General features: G+C 53.4%; 2 protein-coding genes across 3 annotated transcripts; both read left to right on the forward strand.

Annotated features, from left to right (window-relative positions):
- The first annotated feature begins 4573 nt into the window (after nt 1–4573).
- Nucleotides 4574–7421, forward strand: LOC101076624 (RWD domain-containing protein 3). 2 transcript variants are annotated; one of them, XM_029845715.1, is made up of 5 exons: nt 4574–4756; nt 4976–5208; nt 5287–5502; nt 5980–6092; nt 7139–7421. In XM_029845715.1, exons 1-5 carry the CDS (start codon nt 4579–4581, stop codon nt 7149–7151), a joined length of 753 nt encoding a protein of 250 aa, XP_029701575.1. In that variant the 5' UTR covers nt 4574–4578; the 3' UTR covers nt 7152–7421. The 2 variants fall into 2 exon arrangements, with proteins under 2 accessions (XP_029701575.1, XP_003979525.2); XM_003979476.3 differs by having other exon boundaries at nt 4577–4756; nt 7132–7421.
- A 980-nt stretch (nt 7422–8401) lies between these two features.
- Nucleotides 8402–23759, forward strand: LOC105416230 (anoctamin-9-like). Its single transcript, XM_029846217.1, has 24 exons — nt 8402–8800; nt 10468–10530; nt 10858–10980; nt 11057–11196; nt 14693–14742; nt 14820–14878; nt 16086–16165; nt 16726–16860; nt 17166–17259; nt 17906–17966; nt 19291–19373; nt 19507–19611; nt 19702–19866; nt 20294–20330; nt 20400–20511; nt 20607–20661; nt 20745–20842; nt 21824–22020; nt 22147–22299; nt 22368–22512; nt 22594–22716; nt 22869–22962; nt 23033–23145; nt 23375–23759. Exons 1-24 carry the CDS (start codon nt 8783–8785, stop codon nt 23406–23408), a joined length of 2337 nt encoding a protein of 778 aa, XP_029702077.1. The 5' UTR covers nt 8402–8782; the 3' UTR covers nt 23409–23759.
- The last annotated feature ends 21 nt before the right edge of the window (nt 23760–23780 follow it).

The raw sequence follows: 23780 nt of genomic DNA on the forward strand, positions 1-23780 counted from the left end.
TAGGACCCTGTTAGGGTTAGGACCCTGTTAGGACCCTGTTAGGACCCTGTTAGGGTTAGGACCCTGTTAGGACCCTGTTAGGACCCTGTTAGGGTTAGGACCCTGTTAGGACCCTGTTAGGGTTAGGACCCTGTTAGGACCCTGTTAGGACCCTGTTAGGACCCTGTTAGGGTTAGGACCCTGTTAGGACCCTGTTAGGACCCCGTTAGGACCCTGTTAGGGTTAGGACCATGTTAGGACCCTGTTAGGACCCTGTTAGGGTTAGGACCCTGTTAGGACCCTGTTAGGACCCTGTTAGGGTTAGGACCCTGTTAGGACCCTGTTAGGACCCTGTTAGGGTTAGGATCCTGTTAGGGTTAAGACCCTGTTAGGACCCCGTTAGGACCCTGTTAGGACCCTGTTAGGGTTAGGACCCTGTTAGGACCCTGTTAGGACCCTGTTAGGGTTAGGACCCTGTTAGGACCCTGTTAGGACCCTGTTAGGGTTAGGACCCTGTTAGGACCCTGTTAGGACCCTGTTAGGGTTAGGACCCTGTTAGGACCCTGTTAGGACCCTGTTAGGACCCTGTTAGGGTTAGGACCCTGTTAGGACCCTGTTAGGACCCTGTTAGGGTTAGGACCCTGTTAGGACCCTGTTAGGACCCTGTTAGGACCCTGTTAGGGTTAGGACCCTGTTAGGACCCTGTTAGGACCCCGTTAGGACCCTGTTAGGGTTAGGACCATGTTAGGACCCTGTTAGGACCCTGTTAGGGTTAGGACCCTGTTAGGACCCTGTTAGGACCCTGTTAGGGTTAGGACCCTGTTAGGACCCTGTTAGGACCCTGTTAGGGTTAGGATCCTGTTAGGTTAAGACCCTGTTAGGACCCCGTTAGGACCCTGTTAGGACCCTGTTAGGTTAGGACCCTGTTAGGACCCTGTTAGGACCCTGTTAGGGTTAGGACCCTGTTAGGACCCTGTGTTAGGACACCTGTTAGGTTAGGACCCTGTTAGGACCCTGTTAGGACCCTGTTAGGACCCTGTTAGGGTTAGGACCCTGTTAGGACCCTGTTAGGACCCTGTTAGGGTTAGGACCTGTTAGGACCCTGTTAGGACCCTGTTAGGGTTAGGACCCTGTTAGGACCCTGTTAGGACCCTGTTAGGGGTGAGGACCCTGTTAGGACCCTGTTAGGACCCTGTTAGGACCCTGTTAGGACCCTGTAGGGTTAGGACCCGTTAGGGACCCGTTAGGACCTGTTAGGTTAGGACCCTGTTAGGACCCTGTTAGGACCCTGTTAGGGTTAGGACCCTGTTAGGACCCTGTTAGGACCCTGTTAGGACCCTGTTAGGGTTAGGACCCTGTTAGGACCCTGTTAGGACCCTGTTAGGACCCTGTTAGGGTTAGGACCCTGTTAGGGTTAGGACCCTGTTAGGACCCTGTTAGGGTTAGGACCCTGTTAGGACCCTGTTAGGACCCTGTTAGGACCCTGTTAGGGTTAGGACCCTGTTAGGACCTGTTAGGACCCTGTTAGGGTTAGGACCCTGTTAGGACCCTGTTAGGTTAGGACCCTGTTAGGACCCTGTTAGGACCCTGTTAGGGTTAGGACCCTGTTAGGACCCTGTTAGGACCCGTTAGGACCCTGTTAGGGTTAGGACCATGTTAGGACCCTGTTAGGACCCTGTTAGGGTTAGGACCCTGTTAGGACCCTGTTAGGACCCTGTTAGGGTTAGGACCCTGTTAGGACCCTGTTAGGACCCTGTTAGGGTTAGGATCCTGTTAGGGTTAAGACCCTGTTAGGACCCCGTTAGGACCCTGTTAGGACCCTGTTAGGGTTAGGACCCTGTTAGGACCCTGTTAGGACCCTGTTAGGGTTAGGACCCTGTTAGGACCCTGTTAGGACCCTGTTAGGGTTAGGACCCTGTTAGGACCCTGTTAGGACCCTGTTAGGGTTAGGACCCTGTTAGGACCCTGTTAGGACCCTGTTAGGACCCTGTTAGGGTTAGGACCCTGTTAGGACCCTGTTAGGACCCTGTTAGGACCATGTTAGGGTTAGGACCCTGTTAGGACCCTGTTAGGACCCTGTTAGGGTTAGGACCCTGTTAGGACCCTGTTAGGACCCTGTTAGGACCCTGTTAGGGTTAGGACCCTGTTAGGACCCTGTTAGGACCCTGTTAGGACCCTGTTAGGGTTAGGACCCTGTTAGGACCCTGTTAGGACCCTGTTCGGGTTAGGACCCTGTTAGGACCCTGTTAGGACCCTGTTAGGACCCTGTTAGGGTTAGGACCCTGTTAGGACCCTGTTAGGACCCTGTTAGGGTTAGGACCCTGTTAGGACCCTGTTAGGACCCTGTTAGGGTTAGGACCCTGTTAGGACCCTGTTAGGACCCTGTTAGGGTTAGGACCCTGTTAGGACCCTGTTAGGGTTAGGGCCCTGTTAGGACCCTGTTAGGACCCCGTTAGGACCCTGTTAGGGTTAGGACCCTGTTAGGACCCTGTTAGGACCCTGTTAGGACCCTGTTAGGACCCTGTTAGGGTTAGGACCCTGTTAGGACCCTGTTAGGACCCTGTTAGGGTTAGGATCCTGTTAGGGTTAAGACCCTGTTAGGACCCCGTTAGGACCCTGTTAGGACCATGTTAGGACCATGTTAGGACCCTGTTAGGGTTAGGACCCTGTTAGGACCCTGTTAGGACCCTGTTAGGGTTAGGACCCTGTTAGGACCCTGTTAGGACCCTGTTAGGGTTAGGACCCTGTTAGGACCCCGTTAGGACCCTGTTAGGACCCTGTTAGGACCCTGTTAGGGTTAGGACCCTGTTAGGACCCTGTTAGGACCCTGTTAGGGTTAGGATCCTGTTAGGACCCTGTTAGGGTTAGGACCCTGTTAGGACCCTGTTAGGACCCTGTTAGGGTTAGGGCCCTGTTAGGACCCTGTTAGGACCCTGTTAGGGTTAGGACCCTGTTAGGGTTAGGACCCTGTTAGGACCCTGTTAGGACCCTGTTAGGGTTAGAACCCTGTTAGGGTTAGGACCCTGTTAGGACCCTGTAGGACCCTGTTAGGACCCTGTTAGGGTTAGAACCCTGTTAGGACCCTGTTAGGACCCTGTTAGGACCCTGTTAGGGTTAGAACCCTGTTAGGGTTAGGACCCTGTTAGGGTTAGGACCCTGTTAGGACCCTGACCTTAGGTCACAGGGTCAGGGTCCCCAGAGGCACCTTGTTGCCTGAGTACAAGTTGCACTGTCTCACCTCCTGTCTTACCTCCTGTCTCACCTCCTGTCTTACCTCCTGTCTCACCTCCTGTTTTACCTCCTGTCTCACCTGTTGTCTCACCTCCTGTCTCACCTCCTGTCTCACCTCCTGTCTTACCTCCTGTCTCACCTCCTGTTTTACCTCCTGTCTCACCTCCTGTCTCACCTCCCGTCTCACCTCCTGTCTCACCTCCTGTCTTACCTCCTGTCTCACCTCCTGTTTTACCTCCTGTCTCACTTCCTGTCTTACCTCCTGTCTCACCTCCTGTCTCGCCTCCTGTCTCACCTCCTGTCTCGCCTCCCGTCTCACCTCCTGTCTCACCTCCCGTCTCACCTCCTGTCTCACCTCCTGTCTTACCTCCTGTCTCACCTCCTGTTTTACCTCCTGTCTCACCTGTTGTCTCACCTCCTGTCTCACCTCCCGTCTCACCTCCTGTCTCACCTCCTGTCTCACCTCCCGTCTCACCTCCTGTCTCACCTCCTGTCTTACCTCCTGTCTCACCTCCTGTTTTACCTCCTGTCTCACCTGTTGTCTCACTTCCTGTCTCGCCTCCTGTCTCACTTCCTGTCTCACCTCCTGTCTCACCTCCTGTCTCACCTCCTGTCTCACCTCCTGTCTCACTTCCTGTCTTACCTCCTGTCTCACCTCCTGTCTCGCCTCCTGTCTCACTTCCTGTCTCACCTCCTGTCTCGCCTCCTGTCTCACCTCCTGTCTCACCTCCTGTCTCACCTCCTGTCTCGCCTCCTGTCTCACCTCCTGTCTCACCTCCTGTCTCGCCTCCTGTCTTACCTCCTGTCTCACCTCCTGTTTTACCTCCTGTCTCACCTGTTGTCTCACCTCCTGTCTCACCTCCTGTCTCACCTCCCGTCTCACCTCCTGTCTCACCTCCTGTCTTACCTCCTGTCTCACCTCCTGTTTTACCTCCTGTCTCACCTGTTGTCTCACTTCCTGTCTCACCTCCTGTCTCGCCTCCTGTCTCACTTCCTGTCTCACCTCCTGTCTCACCTCCTGTCTCACCTCCTGTCTTACCTCCTGTCTCACTTCCTGTCTTACCTCCTGTCTCACCTCCTGTCTCACTTCCTGTCTCACTTCCTGTCTTACCTCCTGTCTCACCTCCTGTCTCGCCTCCTGTCTCGCTTCCTGTCTCACCTCCTGTCTCGCCTCCTGTCTCACCTCCTGTCTCACCTCCTGTCTCACCTCCTGTCTAACCTCCTGTCTCACCTCCTGTCTCACCTCCTGTCTAACCTGTTGTCTCTTCCTTTCTAGGAGGGTCTCTCTGCTGGTCCTGGAGCCTCTCCGTGTCTTCCCCTGAAACAGCCTTTGGGTGAGCAGCGCCGGGTGACCAGTAGAGGGCAGCGATGCGCCCGTTCCACCCACCTCCAGAAGCAGAAGAAGAAGAAGTTCAACGCTGTTTGTGTGGGGAGAGTTTGGGCAGGAATGCTGAGGGAATAATGTCGGAGGCTGCGCTGGAAGAGGTGTCGGTGCTGTCGTCTATCTACTGCGGAGAGGAGGAGTTCCAGCTCGTTCACCGCTCCGGTCCGTTTCAGGGAACCTTTCACTTCCCGAAAATGAGGCGCTCTTTAATTGAACCGAAACCTTTGCAGCTAATCTGCAGCTAAGAGTTTTATCTTCTGCACTGTGAAACGTTGAGCTGTCCAGCAACAATGAGTTACATTTCCCCATGGAGAGAAGTTACTGACAAACACATTTCACGAGAACCCTCTCGGTAATTCCGCTACCGTTTGTTCGGTTCAGGTCAGGACGGGCTGGTGGTGCACATCAAGCAGACCGTGGGAGGAGAAGGTGGGCCGGACATCAGTCTGTCCTTCCACCTGCCCCCTGCTTACCCCTCCTGCCCCCCCGGCATCTCGGTAACATCCACTCGCCTGTCCAAGACTCAGAGCCTCCACATCAGGCAGAAGCTGCTGGACCAGGCTGCAGCGTTACCAGCAGAGCCGATGTTACACCGGCTGGTGGAGGGTGTGCAGGTCAGGGTGCTGCTCCGCTCTCACACACACACACACACACACACACACTCTTCAACGTGTCTCCCGGTGTTTCCACAGGAGCATGTGCAGCGAATGGACACGTGCGCTGGCAGAGACGAGGAGGCGGCCCCAGACCCAGACCGGACTGTTGTCCTGCTGCTGGACCACATTCGTGACAGGAGGCGCTACATCAAGCTCCTGGAGCGTTGGACCCACCAGCTGCAGCTTTCTGGGATGCTGTTCCTGGGACGCAGCATCCTGCTGATCCTGCAGGGGGACCGACTCCAAGTCAAGGTGACGGTCAGCGTCTGTGCTGCACTGTAATCCCTGTCAGTTAACACCCAAGGTGTGTTCTTATTCCACAGAAAGGGTCCGGTCCATAAATCGTCGGTTCACTGGTCTCACTGGTCTCTGCTGACCTTGGGACTCTCTCAGCATCAGTGAAGTGACCCGACACTGGTGCTCCTGACCTCTGACCTCGATGGGGTCCCACTGGGTGATGTGGGCCCAGGGTGCAGGCGGTTCTCATATGCTCACGGGTTTGGTGGGATGTTTCTTTCTGGTCCAAGACCTTCTGCTGCAAGTTTGTCTTCTCTTTGTCAGTCTGGTTTTTTCCTCGGGAGCCTTTTTTGGCTCCTCAGGTGAGGACGCAGTCATGTGACTTTTGAGACTGGGTCCATGACGAGTTACTGACCCTGAACCAAACGCCAAGAGGCTGTTATTCTACTGCAGTGTGAGGGAACATGTGTGTGTTTGTGTGTGTGTCTCCAGGAGTTTTGTCGCCTTTTGAAGACGGTGAAGATCGATGTGGATTCTTCCGGCAAGAAATGCAAAGAGAAGATGATGAAGGTTCTGATCGAAGCCTCACGTCCATCCAGCGTCAGGTACAGGTTCTCATTCTGATCTCCACACACTTGCTCTCCAAACGATAGCGGAGACAATGAGAGGCTGCTCGGGTCAAACCAGCTGAAAGGCTTCAGAACGGCCTCCAAATCCAGGAAGATGTGCAAGAACATGGAAAACGCATGTGGAAGGATTGAGTAATGGCCCAAAGCTGAGCTGTGGGTCCTGGGTCACCACAGAGGTGTCCTCGGAGGACTGGAACCACTGGAAGACCCCTGTGAGAGGAGAAGCCCTCAGTGGTGATCAATGATGGTTCCTGGACAGGTTCCACCGACCCAAAACACACCGACTGTCCTCAAGACACATGGAGCAGCAGTTTATGGACCGATGAACTTGTTCCTTTTGGGTCCTCCAACAGTTGGTCAGCTGACCCTCGAACCCTGAACCTGAGCCACCGTTGACTGAAGCCGATGGGGTGTGTCGGGCCTGTTTTCACAGACCAGGATCATGGATCCGTGTGTGTGTGTGTGTGTGTGTGTGTGTGCGACAGGTGTCTAACAGCAGGGGTCTAACAGCAGGGGTCTAACAGCAGGGGTGGGTCTAACAGCAGGGGTCTAACAGCAGGGGTCTAACAACAGGTGTGGGTCTAACAGCAGGGGTCTAACAGCAGGGGTCTAACAGCAGGGGTGGGTCTAACAGCAGGTGTGGGTCTAACAGCAGGGGTCTAACAACAGGTGTGGGTCTAACAGCAGGGGTCTAACAGCAGGGGTCTAACAGCAGGGGTCTAACAGCAGGGGTGGGTCTAACAGCAGGGGTCTAACAACAGGTGTGGGTCTAACAGCAGGGGTCTAACAGCAGGGGTCTAACAGCAGGGGTCTAACAGCAGGGGTGGGTCTAACAGCAGGGGTGGGTCTAACAGCAGGTGTGGGTCTAACAGCAGGGGTCTAACAGCAGGGGTGGGTCTAACAGCAGGGGTGGGTCTAACAGCAGGGGTCTAACAGCAGGGGTCTAACAACAGGTGTGGGTCTAACAGCAGGGGTCTAACAGCAGGGGTCTAACAGCAGGGGTGTCCTGTGCCAGTCTGCAGGGCTTGGAGGTGAGGAGCTACGGGTCCTTCCAAGAGCTCGCTGCAGCCTTCCAGGACATCAACCTGGAGGAACTCTTCCAGCAGATCTCTGTGTTCATGGAGTGACTGAGGGAATATTACATCCCATCATGGAACGTCCACTGGAAATTGATGTGCAGCTGGTCTACAAAAATGTTGCCACGGTTACCATTAATTGTGCTGAAAACCATCATGTTGACTGTAAAGGGACACCTGTAAACATGGCCTGTAAATATAAAAGACACGTTTTTATGTCGCCTTCTAAAAGTATGTGTGTGTGTGTATGTATGTATGTGTATGTATGTATGTGTGTGTGTGTGTGTGTATGTATGTGTATGTATGTATGTGTGTGTGTGTGTGTATGTAATCAATCAATCGATCAATCTTTATTTATCAGCATCTGTTAAATCAGAACTGTCTCTAGACCCTCTCCAGAATCCCAGGGCCTGACCCCCAACAAGCAACAGTGGCAGGAAAAACTCCCCTTTAACAGGAAGAAACCTGGAGCAGGACCAGGCTCATGTAGGGGGACCCTCCTGTTGATGGGGGGGGGGGGGGGTAGAGAGAGAGGAGAGGAGGAGGAGGGGAGAGGAGGAGGGAAGGAGAGGAGAGGAGAGGGGAGGGGAGGAGAGGAGAGGGGAGGAGAGGAGAGGAGAGGGGGGAGAGGATGAGAGGAGAGGGAGAGGAGGAGGGGAGAGGAGAGGAGAGGGGGGAGAGGATGAGAGGAGAGGAGAGGGGGGAGAGGATGAGAGGAGAGGGAGAGGAGGAGGGGAGGAGAGGAGAGGGGGGAGAGGAGAGGAGAAGGAGAGGAGAGGGAGGGGAGGAGGGGAGAGGGAGGGGAGAGGAGAGGAGAGAATAGGTAGGAGAGGAAGAGGAGAAGGAGGAGGGGAGAGGAGAACATAGAAATACTTTATATTAATTAAAATCAGCTGCCGGTAGAGTCGAGTTGAGTGGGTCAGCGGGGTCAGAGGTCAGTAGGTCAGCATACAACTATGAAGGTGGTGATGCCTGTAGATGGATACAGAAGGGGGGGGCAGAAGAAATAACCACTAGTCGGAGAGGAGGGGGGGGGCAGTTGTTGGGGTGGCCTCTGAGGCGGGTAGATGCAGCGCCGCCTGCTGGAGAAGCTCAGTTTTATTTTGAAGGTAAAAGAGGGCAGGAACGTGCACGTTTTGATCACCTTTCTCCTGTAAATAGGGTTTAAATGCTGCAGCTGCTTCTCTGAACACGTCCAAACCGCAGTCACGTGACTCACCAGAGGAGCTAATCAGCAAGAACTTCGCGTCATTTTTCCAAAATAAAACCAGTTTGTTTTTGGAGACGCTAAATACTCGAAAACAGGCCAAAGGGGGAGATTCGGTCCGGTTTAGAACAGGAGTCGCCGCACTTCCCGGGACATGACGTCAGAGCTGCGCCAGGTAAACGGCACACCTGTACCTGCGCCGTCCTGACGCACCGCGGTCTCACGCACGGACGGACAGACGGACGGAAGTGGGGATCAAAGATGAGACGCAGTTAACGAGCTCCTGAAGATCCTGAAGGTCCTGAAGATCCTGAAGATGAGGCGCGAAGGTGGACTCGTGGGCTGAACCTATTCTCGAGGGAACACCACGTTAGACTGCTGACATGTGCAACAGGACCGAGGTAAACGCGCGCGCGCGCGCACATATCTACCAACGTTTAGTAACAGAGGTTTATGCAGTCTGGAGGAAAAGGCGTTCAGCCCTGTTCCTTCTGTTATCTGAGCTGAATGGGGGAACATTTGGGGGGGAACCTGTTTCTTCTGGTTCCTCATCAGCTACTTTGGCCTTTCATCGTCTCTTTACACATCAATGTCTCTTTTCTTTTGGCTAATTTGAGGCTTCGGCTCAGGCCTGCAGCTGGGCCACATGTGGAACAGCCCCCCCGGTTTATTCATCTTCCTTTTAAAAAGGCACCTGCTCACCTACTGGAACCTTTGCATGTTGTTTTTGACACAAACTCAAGAGTTGCGTGACTGTTTCCAACGTCAGTGTCGTGTTGTGAGGGCTCGGGTCAAAGGAAAACCTGTTTCCCTCTCAGGGTGGGTCCCACCCAGGCCTGAAGTTTCATGTGTGACGTGAGTCCAGGAGGTTGAACCTTATCTGCCTGATAATCTATATTATAAATGGCAGCGAGGCCTGTAAACACACCTGAGAGACGACCCAGAGAAAACAGGCGAATGTTGTGGCAGGTCCGGACCTGCATACGCCTGTAAACCTGTTAGAAGAAGACCGTGCTGGTCCTCTTTCGTTTGAGCTTTAAAAAGAAAGAAAGATCCTGTAAAAGAGTGAACTGAATACACGTGTGAAGTCGTGTGTCACCTGTGGTTTCCAAGATTTGGAACATTTTTTAGCTCCATTTGAATTATGTTGGTTTGATGTTCAAATTCTGTCACAAACTCTCGGTAGGGTTGAATTTTGGACTCAAGAGGCAGGTAAACCAGTCCTACCAGGTGGACAAACAGGCTTTCAGCAAGGAAACTGGCCCCCCAACCCTAACCCTAACCCTAACCCAAACTCCAACATGGAGCCAGAGCTGTATTCTGCTGGGTGCTGAAGCTCTGACCCACCCTTACCGGTCCTCTCTGGCCCCAACCCTAACGATTCCTATAGGTCTATATGGTAACATTTCAGTCCGACCCCCCCTCCCTGTGTCTGTAGCCTTTAGTCAACAGACCAGGAACCGTCAGCTGCAGCCGTTTCCTCATGATTGTGTCCTGACTGGTCACAGTTTAGAGACGGACTCTCAAGTCTTCATCATGAAATGAGCTACCTGAGGTGAGTTCCCTCTCAGCTGGGGGCCACAGCCAGAAATCAAGGTTTTTACTGCTTTTTAAAGGTAGCCAGAAGAAAAGAGAGGGAACGATGGCAGGAACGTCCTCTGTCCTGCTACGTCCTGTCAGAGGTCGCCATGTTAAAACCACATTAGTCCGGATCAGAAGGGCCATTTACCTGGACCACTTTCATCACTTCATGGCAATGACATGACCTGGAACCAGCGATCCCAGAGTCCGTTTTTAACTGTGACCCAGAGGACAGACGAAGCCAGAACAGAGAGCAGTTCTTTTTGTCTGAGAAGATCATGAGTGCTGCTTCTTCTGAGAAGCGGTTCGTCAGGTCTGGAACGTTGGGAAGGGGGGCAGAGACGGCTCGAGCCAGTCTGGAAAAGCCTTTATGGGTTCATTTATTTTGCTGAGTCCTGATTTAGCATTGAAAATGGTGATATGAAGGATGTTTTTAAGGATGTTCTCTGCTTGTGCTTTAGCTCCTGACCCGTCTCTCTTTTAAAAGGAACCCTTTGAGCTTTGGAGCAGACGGAAGGATGGAAGCAGTGACCCTCTCCTGCCTTCACTGGTACGGATATTTATTACTATTAAAGGGTGATCTATCAGGCCACATCTAGAGCATAAAGCTCAGTGTGATTCATAACACCTTCAGATTTATTGAGATCATTTTGATAAGCACAGCTGATGCTTTACTAAGGCTTCTACTCATCTATACATTAAAGAGTAATGTCCTTGTGTACGTATGTGCCAGCTAAAGCAGAGTTGACGTCCTACCAGCGATACACCGTTGCCTTGACAGCTACGCTTTAGCTTTAGCTTTAGCTCCCGCTGACGTTTGGGAGCCTCCCAATGATGACGCACAGTAACTGTTTAATGTGGGCGTGTCTTTGTGCAGCCAGCACAGAGGACATTTGATTACGTCCTGGTGGCCCACAAGCAGGAGGATGAAACGGACCAGAAGGCTCTGAGACAGACGGCCTTCATTCAACAACTGGAGAACAAAAACTTCAAAGTCTCGGTGCGGCTGAACTGTCCAGATCTCCAAACACTGAACATGTGACTGAAACACGCGCTCTCCCAACCCCCCCTCGTAGAAAATCGTCCATGATGACAAAGTATTCTATGGTCTTCGTGCCCCATCTGAGATATTTGAAGAGTACCAGTATCTGCTCAAAGTTTCTGACTCCTGCAACTGGTGCGGAGATGTGAAGGGCGCCGTCACCCAGGCCACCAGGTAACGTGCACACACACCAGCACATTTGGGAGGCTAGTTGATGCATGGTCAGGTTTTCCTTCAGTGGCCCCAGGCGTCGTTCTGTACCAGATCATTGACACGTAGATGTTAGCAACGAAGTCCTCGTCGTGTACCTGCCAGAGGGTTGAGAGGGGGCAAGAAAAGCCCCAAGAGTTGGAGTGAATGATGGAGGCTTTATGTCTGTGAAGGTTCTCGCTCCTCCAGGACCTGGTAATCCTGCTAGTTGAATCACAGCAGCCGTTAGCATTCCATGAAGACGTTTCACCTCTTATCCAGGAGCCTTCATCAGTTCTAACGGACTGTTGGGGAGTTCCAGGTTCTTCTGCTCTTCAGGAGCCATGAACACCTTTGGAGCTTCATTCACCTGGTGGTTGGTGGCTCCGCCCCTCATCATTAATGGGGTTGGTTAGTGGCCATGTGTGAAAGGCCTCTTCTCCTCCTGAGGAGGTTTTTCAATCCTGTACTGTAAACAGGTGAGAGGTGATGTCTCAGAGCCCCACCCCTGGTTAATGATGGTTAAAGATGATGATCGAGTGTCCTTTGTCCTTCAGATGCAGGTGAACTGTTGACTCCTGGCCTGAGGAGTTGGCTCTGTGAAGGGGTTGTGTTGTCTCCCCAATGGACAGGGCTACGTAAGGTAGTGTGGGCAGTCCAGTGCAGCGAGGGATGTCCAGACCTGTTCACTGGGGAGACTAAACAACCGCACATGGCCCAACATAGAAGAGCCAGCTCCTCAGGCCAGGACTCACCTGCATCTGAAGGACAGAGGACTCGCCTGCCTCTGAAGGACAGAGGACTCGCCTGCATCTGAAGGACAGAGGACTCACCTGCATCTGAAGGACAGAGGACTCACCTGCATCTGAAGGACAGAGGACTCGCCTGCATCTGAAGGACAGAGGACTCGCCTGCCTCTGAAGGACAGAGGACTCGCCTGCATCTGAAGGACAGAGGACTCGCCTGCATCTGAAGGACAGAGGACTCACCTGCCTCTGAAGGACAGAGGACTCGCCTGCATCTGAAGGACAGAGGACTCGCCTGCATCTGAAGGACAGAGGACTCGCCTGCATCTGAAGGACAGAGGACTCGCCTGCATCTGAAGGACAGAGGACTCGCCTGCCTCTGAAGGACAGAGGACTCGCCTGCATCTGAAGGACAGAGGACTCGCCTGCATCTGAAGGACAGAGGACTCGCCTGCATCTGAAGGACAGAGGACTCGCCTGCATCTGAAGGACAGAGGACTCGCCTGCATCTGAAGGACAGAGGACTCGCCTGCATCTGAAGGACAGAGGACTCGCCTGCCTCTGAAGGACAGAGGACTCGCCTGCATCTGAAGGACAGAGGACTCGCCTGCATCTGAAGGACAGAGGACTCGCCTGCCTCTGAAGGACAGAGGACTCGCCTGCCTCTGAAGGACAGAGGACTCGCCTGCCTCTGAAGGACAGAGGACTCGCCTGCCTCTGAAGGACAGAGGACTCGCCTGCATCTGAAGGACAGAGGACTCGCCTGCATCTGAAGGACAGAGGACTCGCCTGCATCTGAAGGACAGAGGACTCGCCTGCATCTGAAGGACAGAGGACTCGCCTGCATCTGAAGGACAGAGGACTCGCCTGCATCTGAAGGACAGAGGACTCGCCTGCATCTGAAGGACAGAGGACTCGCCTGCATCTGAAGGACAGAGGACTCGCCTGCATCTGAAGGACAGAGGACTCGCCTGCATCTGAAGGACAGAGGACTCGCCTGCATCTGAAGGACAGAGGACTCGCCTGCATCTGAAGGACAGAGGACTCGCCTGCATCTGAAGGACAGAGGACACTGGTTTGAGGACAGTGGTGTACAGGTTTGGCCATCATTAACCAGAGGTGGGGCTCTGAGACGTCACCTCTCACCTGTTTAAAACACCCCCCCAGGAGGAGAAGAGGCCGTTCAGGCGTGGCCACTAACCCCATGTAGTCAGATTATAGAGGCTTTGTAATGTGGTCATTGTCAGTTTGTTGCACAGGATCCCGGTCAAACCAGGTCCAATTAAGTGTTTTACATAAGTGATGCTACTATTATTGTAGCGGCTGAAACTGTCAAGAATACTCATAACACATGATCAGCTTCCAAAAGAAGGACAGTTTGTCAAAGTTGTCTTTTAGGCAGTTGATAAGCGCTAAGATCAAAGGGACAGTGCTGGCCTTGAAGATCCCTCTGATACTGCAGGTGATCTTGGCGTTCCACAGGGTTTCGTATGCGGACCAATCCTTTTCACCCTAACCCTAACCCCAATCCTTTTCACCCTCACCCAATCCTTTTCACCCTAACCCTAACCCTTTTCACCCTAACCCTTTTCACCCTAACCCTAACCCTTTTCACCCTAACCCTTTTCACCCTAACCCTAACCCTTTTCACCCTAACCCAATCCTTTTCACCCTAACCCTAACCCTAACCCAACCCTTTTCACTCTAACCCTAACCCAACCCTTTTCACTCTAACCCTAACCCAATCCTTTTCACCCTAAACCTAACCCTAACCCTTTTCACTCTAACCATAACCCAATCCTTTTCACCCTAACCCTAACCCTAACCCTTTTCACTCTAACCATAACCCAATCCTTTTCACCCTAACCCTAACCCAATCCTTTTCACCCTAACCCTAACCCTAACCCTAACCCAACCCTTTTCACTCTAACCCTAACCCAATCCTTTTCACCCTAACCCTAACCCTAACCCTTTTCACTCTAACCATAACCCAATCCTTTTCACCCTAACCCTAACCCTAACCCTAACCCAATCCTTTTCACCCTAACCCTAACCCTAACCCTTTTCACTCTAACCATAACCCAATCCTTTTCACCCTAACCCTAACCCTAACCCTAACCCAACCCTTTTCACTCTAACCCTAACCCAATCCTTTTCACCCTAACCCTAACCCAATCCTTTTCACCCTAACCCTAACCCTAACCCTAACCCTTTTCACTCTAACCATAACCCAATCCTTTTCACTTTGTCCCAGCTTCATTTAGGACGTAATAAATGGAAGTGTGCCATCAGTTTTCATTGTATGCTGATGACACCCTGCTGTTTTATGTATAAAACCAGAAGAAATGAGCAGTTGGACAAATTAAGGCGTATCTTTTAAATAAAAACTATTAAATTACCTCAATGTTTGTTCTTATTAATTGGGCCAAAACTTGTACTCATTGCTCTGCAAATCAAACCCCTCAGGAACAGGAGCTAACCACATGGTCTAACAATCTTTTATGAGGATCTGTCCTCGGGGACGTCTAGGAGTCCTGTTTGTCCTGGCAATAAGGAATTCCCCAGATTAGGGGAATGCTGACTGCTCCCCCCAAGGGTTCCACCTAAAGATACAAGAGACAAATGAGTACTTAATATTGGGATAAGGGGGAGAACTCACCCCTTTGTCAGTCACCCACCTGTTGTACCTGTGTCCCACTGCTGCAGATCTAATATTAACATCTCCTCTTTCTCAGGATCCGACTGGTCAACTTCATCGTTAATGAGACCTTCATCAACACAGGAGGTGAAGCATCATGCCAGAGGCCAAAGCTTCGTGGCTACTGAGTAGAAAGGTGATAATGCTGCTCTGCTTCTCTCCAGAGAATCTGAAGGAGCTGCTCATGAAGGGCGTGTTTGAAACCATGTTCTGTCTCCATGAGGTGAGTCAGCAGCTTTTAACCAGTCCAGATATCTGCTCATGTTCAGAATGAGTTCACCCTCTCTGACAGGAGACTAGTTAGTAGCGTATAGTGCGGTGTGATAGTAGTCTCCCCTGTCCCGGTCTTGTGTTGCTTTAGCTGAACCCGGTTGTAGCTTTGATGTGCTGAGTGATCTGCAACGTTGTAGCCATGAAGGGTTCAGAGCGCAACATCAAGAGTCTGCTGGCACCTCTGAGACGGTCACCAGCTAGAACCAAGAATATCTACAGTATATATATAGTTATATCTTCGACCAGCTCAATACTAACGTGCTTGTTGGGGTCTCGAGCCCAACAATTTTTTATTGGCCCGTTCAGGTTTTTTTTTTTTTTTTTCAAAACCAAAGTATCAAAGTAACACTTTGATTAATCAGATGAATAATTTAATCAGATGAGTAGACAGGTAATAAAATCTAATCAAAGTAATAAAACCTAACTGAGACAGTCTGGCCCAGGTAACTCGGTCTGTGGCTATTAGGAAGGACAGAAGCGCCATCAGGCAACTGTCGCTTGACTCTTGACCTCTGACCTCCTGCAGGGTTTTGATGTGTTGAAGTGAAGCCCCAGGTACTAGCATGTTCTGCTCACACCAGCTGACACACTCCCTGGTTTTAAGTTATTCCCGACCTGGTTCGGGGGTCCTCCAGCTATCTGTGGAGGGCGTCAGATGTAGTAGTGGGGCTGCAGCCCACCACATCGGACACACAGTCCTGTAGGGTCTGTTGGGGAGGTAGTCCATGGTCCATGTAGCCATCAGGTCACAGACCCCTCTTTTCTCTATTTCAGCACCACCCAGGAGCAGGGTCAGGGTTAGGTAGTGGTGGGGGGGAGGATTAGAGGCCATAGAGGAGGTGCTGGAAGATGTCCCTGCCCCAGAGAAGGTAGCAGGGTGGGCAGGATGGTGACAGGCTGGTCTGTGCTCAGGATGGAGCTGGTGGAACTTGCCAGCCCAGGTCTGCTTTTACCTTGATCTGATGTGGTTTTGAGTCCTCTCCTGACCCCATCCTGGTGTTGCTTTGCTGCTGGTAGTCCTCCGTCTTCCTCCTGCAGCCATTTTGGATCTTTTATTAAAATCCCTCTACACACTCATTGATTCTTCAACTTTTCGTGTTGCTTCCTGTTGTTGAGGGAAAACCAGCATTTATGATGTGATGTTGCACCGTTCACAGAAAAAGAAGCAGAAGAAACTGAAGAAGAAGTGGGCTCGATGGTCGGCGCTCTTCACAAACCAGCCATTCAACGATGTCAAGTCAGTTTGGGATTGTCTCTAGTTAATCCTCGAGTCCACAATGGGGGATTCTTCTCCACAGACCAGACAGAACAGCCAGAACAGCCAGAACAAGGACCAGCCAGAACAGCCAGAACAAGGACCAGCCAGAACAGCCAGAACAGCCAGAACAGCCAGAACAGCCAGAACAAGGACCAGCCAGAACAGCCAGAACAGCCAGAACAGCCAGAACAGCCAGAACAGCCAGAACAAGGACCAGCCAGAACAGCCAGAACAGCCAGAACAAGGACCAGCCAGAACAGCCAGAACAAGGACCAGCCAGAACAGCCAGAACAGCCAGAACAAGGACCAGCCAGACCAGCCAGACCAGACAGAACAGTCAGAACAGCCAGAACAGCCAGAACAGCCAGGGGAGGGGAGGGGAGGGGAGGGGAGGGGAGAGGAGAGGGAGAGGAGAGGAGAGGAGAGGAGAGGAGAGGAGAGGAGAGGAGAGGAGAGGAGAGGAGAGGAGAGGAGAGGAGGAAAAATGAAATCCAAGATGCTTCTGTATGTGAGTGACTTGTGGCTGAATGTCCCGCCAGGTCCTATTTTGGAGAGAAGGTGGCCCTGTACTACCTGTGGCTGGGCTGGTACACCAGGCTGCTGGTTCCAGCTGCCATTTTGGGTGTCGTCATCTTCCTGTATGGACTTGCCTTCTTCAACACTAATCCGCTCATGTAAGATGTCCACTGTTAATAATTCTTTGAGGCTTCTCAAGGTGATCCACAATGTGCTGGCCGGAGCCCCCTTTGTCCCCCGTCCCTGAGTTAGAGGTTCTAATATAGACGCACATACGGAGTGGTGCTGGTGGACTCACTGATCTCTCCCATGTTAGAATTATGAGGTCCACACTGATCAAATGGGTTCCTCCTGAACACGACGGGTTTCTTTCCTTTTCTGAGAGATCAGCTCAAAAATGTTCCTTTCTCTTGTTCTTTTGGTGCCAAAACACTGAAAGAGTCCAAACTTACTGTGTCCACAGTCTGGAAGTGTGTGAGTCCAGCGTCATCATGTGTCCTCGATGTGACAATATATGTAAAGTGTGGCAGCTGTCAGACACGTGCTCCTATGCTAAGGTAAGCTACCCTCTGCTAAGGTAAGCTACCCTCTGCTAAGGTAAGCTACCCTCTGCTAAGGTAAGCTACCCTATGCTAAGGTAAGCTACCCTCTGCTAAGGTAAGCTACCCTCTGCTAAGGTAAGCTACCCTCTGCTAAGGTAAGCTACCCTCTGCTAAGGTAAGCTACCCTCTGCTAGGGTAAGCTACCCTCTGCTAAGGTAAGCTACCCTCTGCTAAGGTAAGCTACCCTCTGCTAAGGTAAGCTACCCTATGCTAAGGTAAACTACCCTCTGCTAAGGTAAGCTACCCTCTGCTAAGGTAAGCTACCCTCTGCTAAGGTAAGCTACCCTCTGCTAAGGTAAGCTACCCTCTGCTAAGGTAAGCTACCCTCTGCTAAGGTAAGCTACCCTATGCTAAGGTAAACTACCCTCTGCTAAGGTAAGCTACCCTCTGCTAAGGTAAGCTACCCTCTGCTAAGGTAAGCTACCCTCTGCTAAGGTAAGCTACCCTATGCTAAGGTAAACTACCCTCTGCTAAGGTAAGCTACCCTCTGCTAAGGTAAGCTACCCTCTGCTAAGGTAAGCTACCCTATGCTAAGGTAAGCTACCCTATGCTACTCCTGTACGTTGGACCAGACTGGTGATTAAATCCTCTCTTGGTCCAGATCAGCCACTTGTTCGACAACGAGGGAACTGTTGCCTTTGCCATGTTCATGGCCATCTGGGGTGAGTCGCTCTGCTCCTCACCTGCTCCTCACTCTGCTCCTCACTTGCTCCTCGCTCTGCTCCTCGCTCTGCTCCTCACTTGCTCCTCGCTCTGCTCTTCGCTCTGCTCCTCACCTGCTCCTCACCTGCTCCTCACCTGCTCTTCACTCTGCTCCTCATCTGCTCCTCACTTGCTCCTCGCTCTGCTCTTCGCTCTGCTCCTCGCTCTGCTCCTCGCCTGCTCCTCACCTGCTCTTCACTCTGCTCCTCATCTGCTCCTCACCTGCTCCTCATCTGCTCCTCACCTGCTCCTCGCTCTGCTCCTCGCCTGCTCCTCGCTCTGCTCCTCGCCTGCTCCTCACCTGCTCCTCATCTGCTCCTCACCTGCTCCCCGCTCTGCTCCTCACTTGCTCCTCGCTCTGCTCCTCGCCTGCTCCTCGCTCTGCTCCTCGCCTGCTCCTCGCCTGCTCCTCGCTCTGCTCCTCACCTGCTCCTCATCTGCTCCTCATCTGCTCCTCACCTGCTCTTCACTCTGCTCCTCATCTGCTCCTCACCTGCTCCTCACCTGCTCTTCACTCTGCTCCTCACCTGCTCCTCACCTGCTCCTCACCTGCTCTTCACTCTGCTCCTCACCTGCTCCTCACCTGCTCCTCACCTGCTCCTCACCTGCTCTTCACTCTGCTCCTCACCTGCTCCTCACCTGCTCCTCACCTGCTCCTCCTCTGCTCCTCACCTGCTCCTCACCTGCTCCTCGCTCTGCTCCTCACCTGCTCCTCACCTGCTCCTCGCTCTGCTCCTCACCTGCTCCTCACCTGCTCTTCACTCTGCTCCTCGCTCTGCTCCTCACCTGCTCCTCACCTGCTCCTCACCTGCTCTTCACTCTGCTCCTCGCTCTGCTCCTCACCTGCTCCTCACCTGCTCCTCGCTCTGCTCCTCACCTGCTCCTCGCTCTGCTCCTCACCTGCTCCTCGCTCTGCTCCTCACCTGCTCCTCACCTGCTCCTCACCTGCTCCTCACCTGCTCCTCGCTCTGCTCCTCACCTGCTCCTCACCTGCTCCTCACCTGCTCCTCACTCTGCTCCTCGCTCTGCTCCTCACCTGCTCCTCACCTGCTCCTCACCTGCTCCTCACTCTGCTCCTCGCTCTGCTCCTCACCTGCTCCTCACCTGCTCCTCACCTGCTCCTCGCTCTGCTCCTCACCTGCTCCTCACCTGCTCCTCACTCTGCTCCTCACCTGCTCCTCACCTGCTCCTCACCTGCTCCTCACCTGCCCCTCACTGTGCTCCTCACTCTGCTCCTCACCTGCTCCTCACCTGCTCCTCACCTGCTCCTCGCTGTGCCTCCAGCCACGCTGTTCCTGGAGCTGTGGAAGAGACACCGGGCCAGACACGTCTCGGAGTGGAAGGTCTATGACTGGTGTGAAGAGGAGGTAACGACACCTTTATTACCGTGTTATTGATCTTTTTAAAGGTGTAGGCCAAAGGCAGCCATACTGCCCCCTGCAGGCTCGGTTATTACACGGTAATAGCCTTTAACATGTGTCACCTGTGCTGTGTTGACAGGAGGAGCTGATTCTCGACATCGTCAATGATCCCAACTGCAAGCCCCGACATTTCCAACACTCCTACCTGCGCAGCGCAGTGGTCCTGGTGCTGGTGACGCTCATGGTAGGAGACCGTGCGTTCATAGTTAATAACCTCGGACCGCGTTGCACTTGGGGCTGAAGCCGCTTGCGTGGGCACCTGCTTGTGTTCCAGCTCATGCTGATCATCGGACTGGCTCAGGCCCTGGTGGTGTTCCGGGTCATTGCGGCCCCCCTGATGTCAGAGAGCAGCTGGGCCTTCATCAGGGACCACGCCAACACCGTGGCCGTGACGCTGGGGGCCGTGCTCCATTACCTCACCATTCAGCTCATGACTCGGGTACGTGGTTGAGTCCCTGAGACCAGCAGATCCAAAGGGTCCCGCTGGTAAACTGGACTGAATTCATAGTGAGGAGATGATGAAAACTATTACTGGCTTTGCTCAGTGTTATTTTGGTGAGGCTTTCACATTTGGGCTGGGTTGTTACAGCTGAAACAGTATCAGGCCAGGAAAGAGGACCGTGTGGTCCCCTTGGTCCAGGAGTCTTTGGCCAGTTAGATGTAGGACCAGGACGTTGGGAAAAACCTGGTCAGCCAGCTTGAACGCCTAATTTCCTTCTAAGCTAAAAATGTACGTTTAGTGTGTGTAGTTGAAAATGAAAGGAACCTTCTGAGGATCAGAACCTCTGCTAGATGTCCAGGGTTAGGGTTGGAGCTGGTCAGCCCACAGAAACCAGCCCAACGTTGTCCTGTTGCTTCATCCCCAGGTGAACCGCTGGGTGGCCTTCAAGCTCTGTGAAATAGGTGAGCATCAGAAGCAGCATGTGAGCAGAGCCCGGCTGCTTCAGCCTAATGTTCCTCACGTGTCTCCAGAGAAGACCAACTCCTTCGCTGCTACGGAGAGGAGCTTCACTGTCAAGATGTTCACGTTCCAGTTCTTCACTCTCTTCTCTTCACTCTTCTACGTGGCCTTCTTCCTGGGCAGGTACACCTGATCAGTTATTGTGATATCCCTCACACACACACTCACACACACACACACACACACTCACACACACACACGTGTGGTTTCTCTGGCAGGATAAATGGACATCCAGGAAACTACATGCGAATTGCTCGCTGGAGGCTTGAGGAGGTGAAGAGACTTTTTTAGATTTGTTTTCGAGAATCCACCAAGAGTTGCTTCCACATGTTAATGTGAACATCTGGTTCCTGCAGTGTCACCCCAGTGGCTGTTTGACGGACCTCTTCATCCAGATGTCTGTAATCATGATTCTCAAACAGACTCTCAACAACATCTTTGAATTCACTGTGCCGTGAGTGCTTCCTCCCATAGACCCTAGCCCTCCTCCCAGAGACCCTAGCCCTCCTCCCAGAGACCCTCGCCCTCCTCCCAGAGACCCTCGCCCTCCTCCCAGAGACCCTCGCCCTCCTCCCAGAGGCCCTCGCCCTCCTCCCAGAGACCCTAGCCCTCCTCCCAGAGACCCTAGCCCTCTTCCCATAGACCCTCGCCCTCCTCCCAGAGACCCTAGCCCTCCTCCCAGAGACCCTAGCCCTCCTCCCAGAGACCCTAGCCCTCTTCCCAGAGACCCTCGCCCTCCTCCCAGAGACCCTCGCCCTCCTCCCAGAGACCCTAGCCCTCTTCCCATAGACCCTCGCCCTCCTCCCAGAGACCCTCGCCCTCCTCCCAGAGACCCTAGCCCTCTTCCCATAGACCCTCGCCCTCTTCCCATAGACCCTCGCCCTCCTCCCAGAGACCCTAGCCCTCCTCCCATAGACCCTAGCCCTCCTCCCAGAGACCCTAGCCCTCCTCCCATAGACCCTAGCCCTCCTCCCAGAGACCCTAGCCCTCCTCCCAGAGACCCTAGCCCTCTTCCCATAGACCCTCGCCCTCCTCCCAGAGACCCTAGCCCTCCTCCCAGAGACCCTAGCCCTCTTCCCAGAGACCCTCGCCCTCTTCCCAGAGACCCTCGCCCTCCTCCCAGAGACCCTAGCCCTCTTCCCAGAGACCCTCGCCCTCCTCCCAGAGACCCTCGCCCTTCTCCCAGAGACCCTCGCCCTCCTCCCAGAGACCCTAGCCCTCCTCCCAGAGACCCTCGCCCTCCTCCCAGAGACCCTAGCCCTCTTCCCAGAGACCCTCGCCCTCCTCCCAGAGACCCTCGCCCTCTTCCCAGAGACCCTCGCCCTCTTCCCAGAGACCCTCGCCCTCCTCCCAGAGACCCTCGCCCTCCTCCCAGAGACCCTCGCCCTCCCAGCGCAACACCCCCACCTGAAAAATCCCTCTTTTGCCTTTTCAGCTGGGTGAAAAACTGTCTGAGGAGAAACACTGCCAATAAGCTGCAGAGGAAGTGTGGCCAGTGTTACAGGAAGGCCTGTCGTGATGAGCAGGGCTGTGTGGAACCATGTGACATCTGCAAACTCCAGGACTGGTTACGCAACTACCACATGGCCGACACTGATGCCTTCAGCCTGTTCAATGAGTTCCTGGAGATGGGTGAGTCCATGCCGCCGCCCTCCCGTTTTGAGCTGGACCTCTTGAGGAGTGTGACTAAATGTAGTCCACCAAGAGGGTCCAGCAGCGTGGTCGCCATGTGGAGGCTTTAAACGGAGTCTGTTGCAGTGATGCAGTTCAGCTTCACCACCATATTTGTGGCAGCCTTCCCTCTGGCTCCTCTGCTCGCCCTCATCAACAACATCTTTGAGATCCGCCTGGACGCCATCAAAATGGTCCGGCTGGAGCGGCGGATGGTCCCGAGGAAGACCAACGACATCGGTGAGACCGGCACCTGTTTCCTGTGGCAGCTGCCGAGTTAACGTTGACCATCCGCTTGGTGTGTTCAGGTATCTGGACCAAGGTGCTGGAGGCCATCGGAGTGTTAGCGGTGATTGCTAACGGCCTGGTCATCGGCGTGTCGTCGGACTTCATCCCGCGCCTGGTCTACCGTCACCAGTACGGCCCCTGCGCTGCTGGAAGGCCCAACACACAGTCAGTGGCGTCTCGGCCGTCAGCAGCTGCCACATCTGCCACCATCTGCCCCGTTAATGCCCCTGAACGTTGTGTTTGCAGCTGCATGCAGGGCTACATTAACGACACTCTGTCTACCGCCCTGCTGTCACACCCAGCGGTCAGGAGGGACTTTTTAGCCCAGCAGATGGTGACGGAGAGCGGCCTGAACGTGACCCAGTGCAGGTGAGGAGCTGCTGCTCTCGGCCACGCTGGTGCCCACCTGACGGCCACGCTGGTGCCCACCTGACGGCCACGCTGGTGCCCACCTGACGGCCACGCTGGTGCCCACCTGACGGCCACGCTGGTGCCCACCTGACGGCCTTGTGTGTTTGCAGCTACAGGGACTATCGCAGCGGCGCCGACTACACGCTCACCTCCCAGTTCTGGTTGGTCTTGGCCGTGCGCTTCGCTTTCGTCGTCCTCTTTGAGGTTTGTGTGCTTTGAGGAGTCCTGACGGAGGCGGCCGGTCCGGTCTAAAGTCTCTCCCGTCTCCACTCAGCACGTGGTGGTGGTCTGCAAGTTCGTGGCAGCGTGGTTTGTCCCCGACAACCCCAGCAAGGTCAAGAACGACCGGCTGCTGGACAAACTGGATCGACTGAAGGAAGAACTCCAGTAAGTCAGCGCCGTTCTGATCCATCTCTGCTACGGTCAAGCAGGCAAATACGAGAACACAGTGGATCTGATTTATTCAGCCGAAACAGAGTGTTCCAGTCCCACCCTGGGAGTTGGGCTCTGGATGCTAATGGGCTAACTGGTTAGCACACGTTAACCACACATACGAGGAGCTCCAAGTCTTTGGAAAGCCTCCCGTCACGTCATCGCTGTTTGTTCTTAATTCCAGAGGAATGACGCGGAGCAGATCGACAGAGGTGTGACCTCAGGAGCAGCTTCTCCCCAGGGATCCACCCAGGGATCCACCCCAGACGGATCAGGTCTTCAGTGCTGTTGATTTCACAGCCTAAAGCGGACCTCATTTTGACAGGAACTAAAAGGTTTTTGTGCTCTGAATGATCAAAGACAGATCAAAGACAGAGGAACAGCCCCCCCAGGAGCGTCCTCACGGGGGGGCAAGTGTTCTACCTCCAGTATCAGAACGAGGTTTGGACAATCAAATGTTCGATTACGTGTAGATTTTAAGGCGGCTCCGCTCCGACCAGGAACCAGAACTGATGTCAGCTTTGGTTCCACAATGTGAATGAAATAAAAGTCAATGTTTTACTGAAGCAGAACCTGGTTGGAGCTGCTGG

Source organism: Takifugu rubripes, chromosome 13 (genome assembly GCF_901000725.2).
Source record: "Takifugu rubripes chromosome 13, fTakRub1.2, whole genome shotgun sequence".
Classification (NCBI taxonomy): Eukaryota; Metazoa; Chordata; class Actinopteri; order Tetraodontiformes; family Tetraodontidae; genus Takifugu; species Takifugu rubripes.

What these genes read in the sequence shown, in the direction of transcription:
- LOC101076624 (XM_003979476.3), top strand. Translation starts at nt 4,579, where the DNA reads ATGCGCCCGTTCCACCCACCTCCAGAAGCAGAAGAAGAAGAAGTTCAA. An exon ending in CCAGCTCGTTCACCGCTCCG is followed by an intron (nt 4,757 to 4,975) that starts GTCCGTTTCAGG and finishes TGTTCGGTTCAG; the next exon opens with GTCAGGACGGGCTGGTGGTG. An exon ending in GGGACCGACTCCAAGTCAAG is followed by an intron (nt 5,503 to 5,979) that starts GTGACGGTCAGC and finishes GTGTGTCTCCAG; the next exon opens with GAGTTTTGTCGCCTTTTGAA.
- LOC105416230 (XM_029846217.1), top strand. An exon ending in CTTCAAGCTCTGTGAAATAG is followed by an intron (nt 20,331 to 20,399) that starts GTGAGCATCAGA and finishes ACGTGTCTCCAG; the next exon opens with AGAAGACCAACTCCTTCGCT. An exon ending in CGACTGAAGGAAGAACTCCA is followed by an intron (nt 23,146 to 23,374) that starts GTAAGTCAGCGC and finishes TCTTAATTCCAG; the next exon opens with AGGAATGACGCGGAGCAGAT.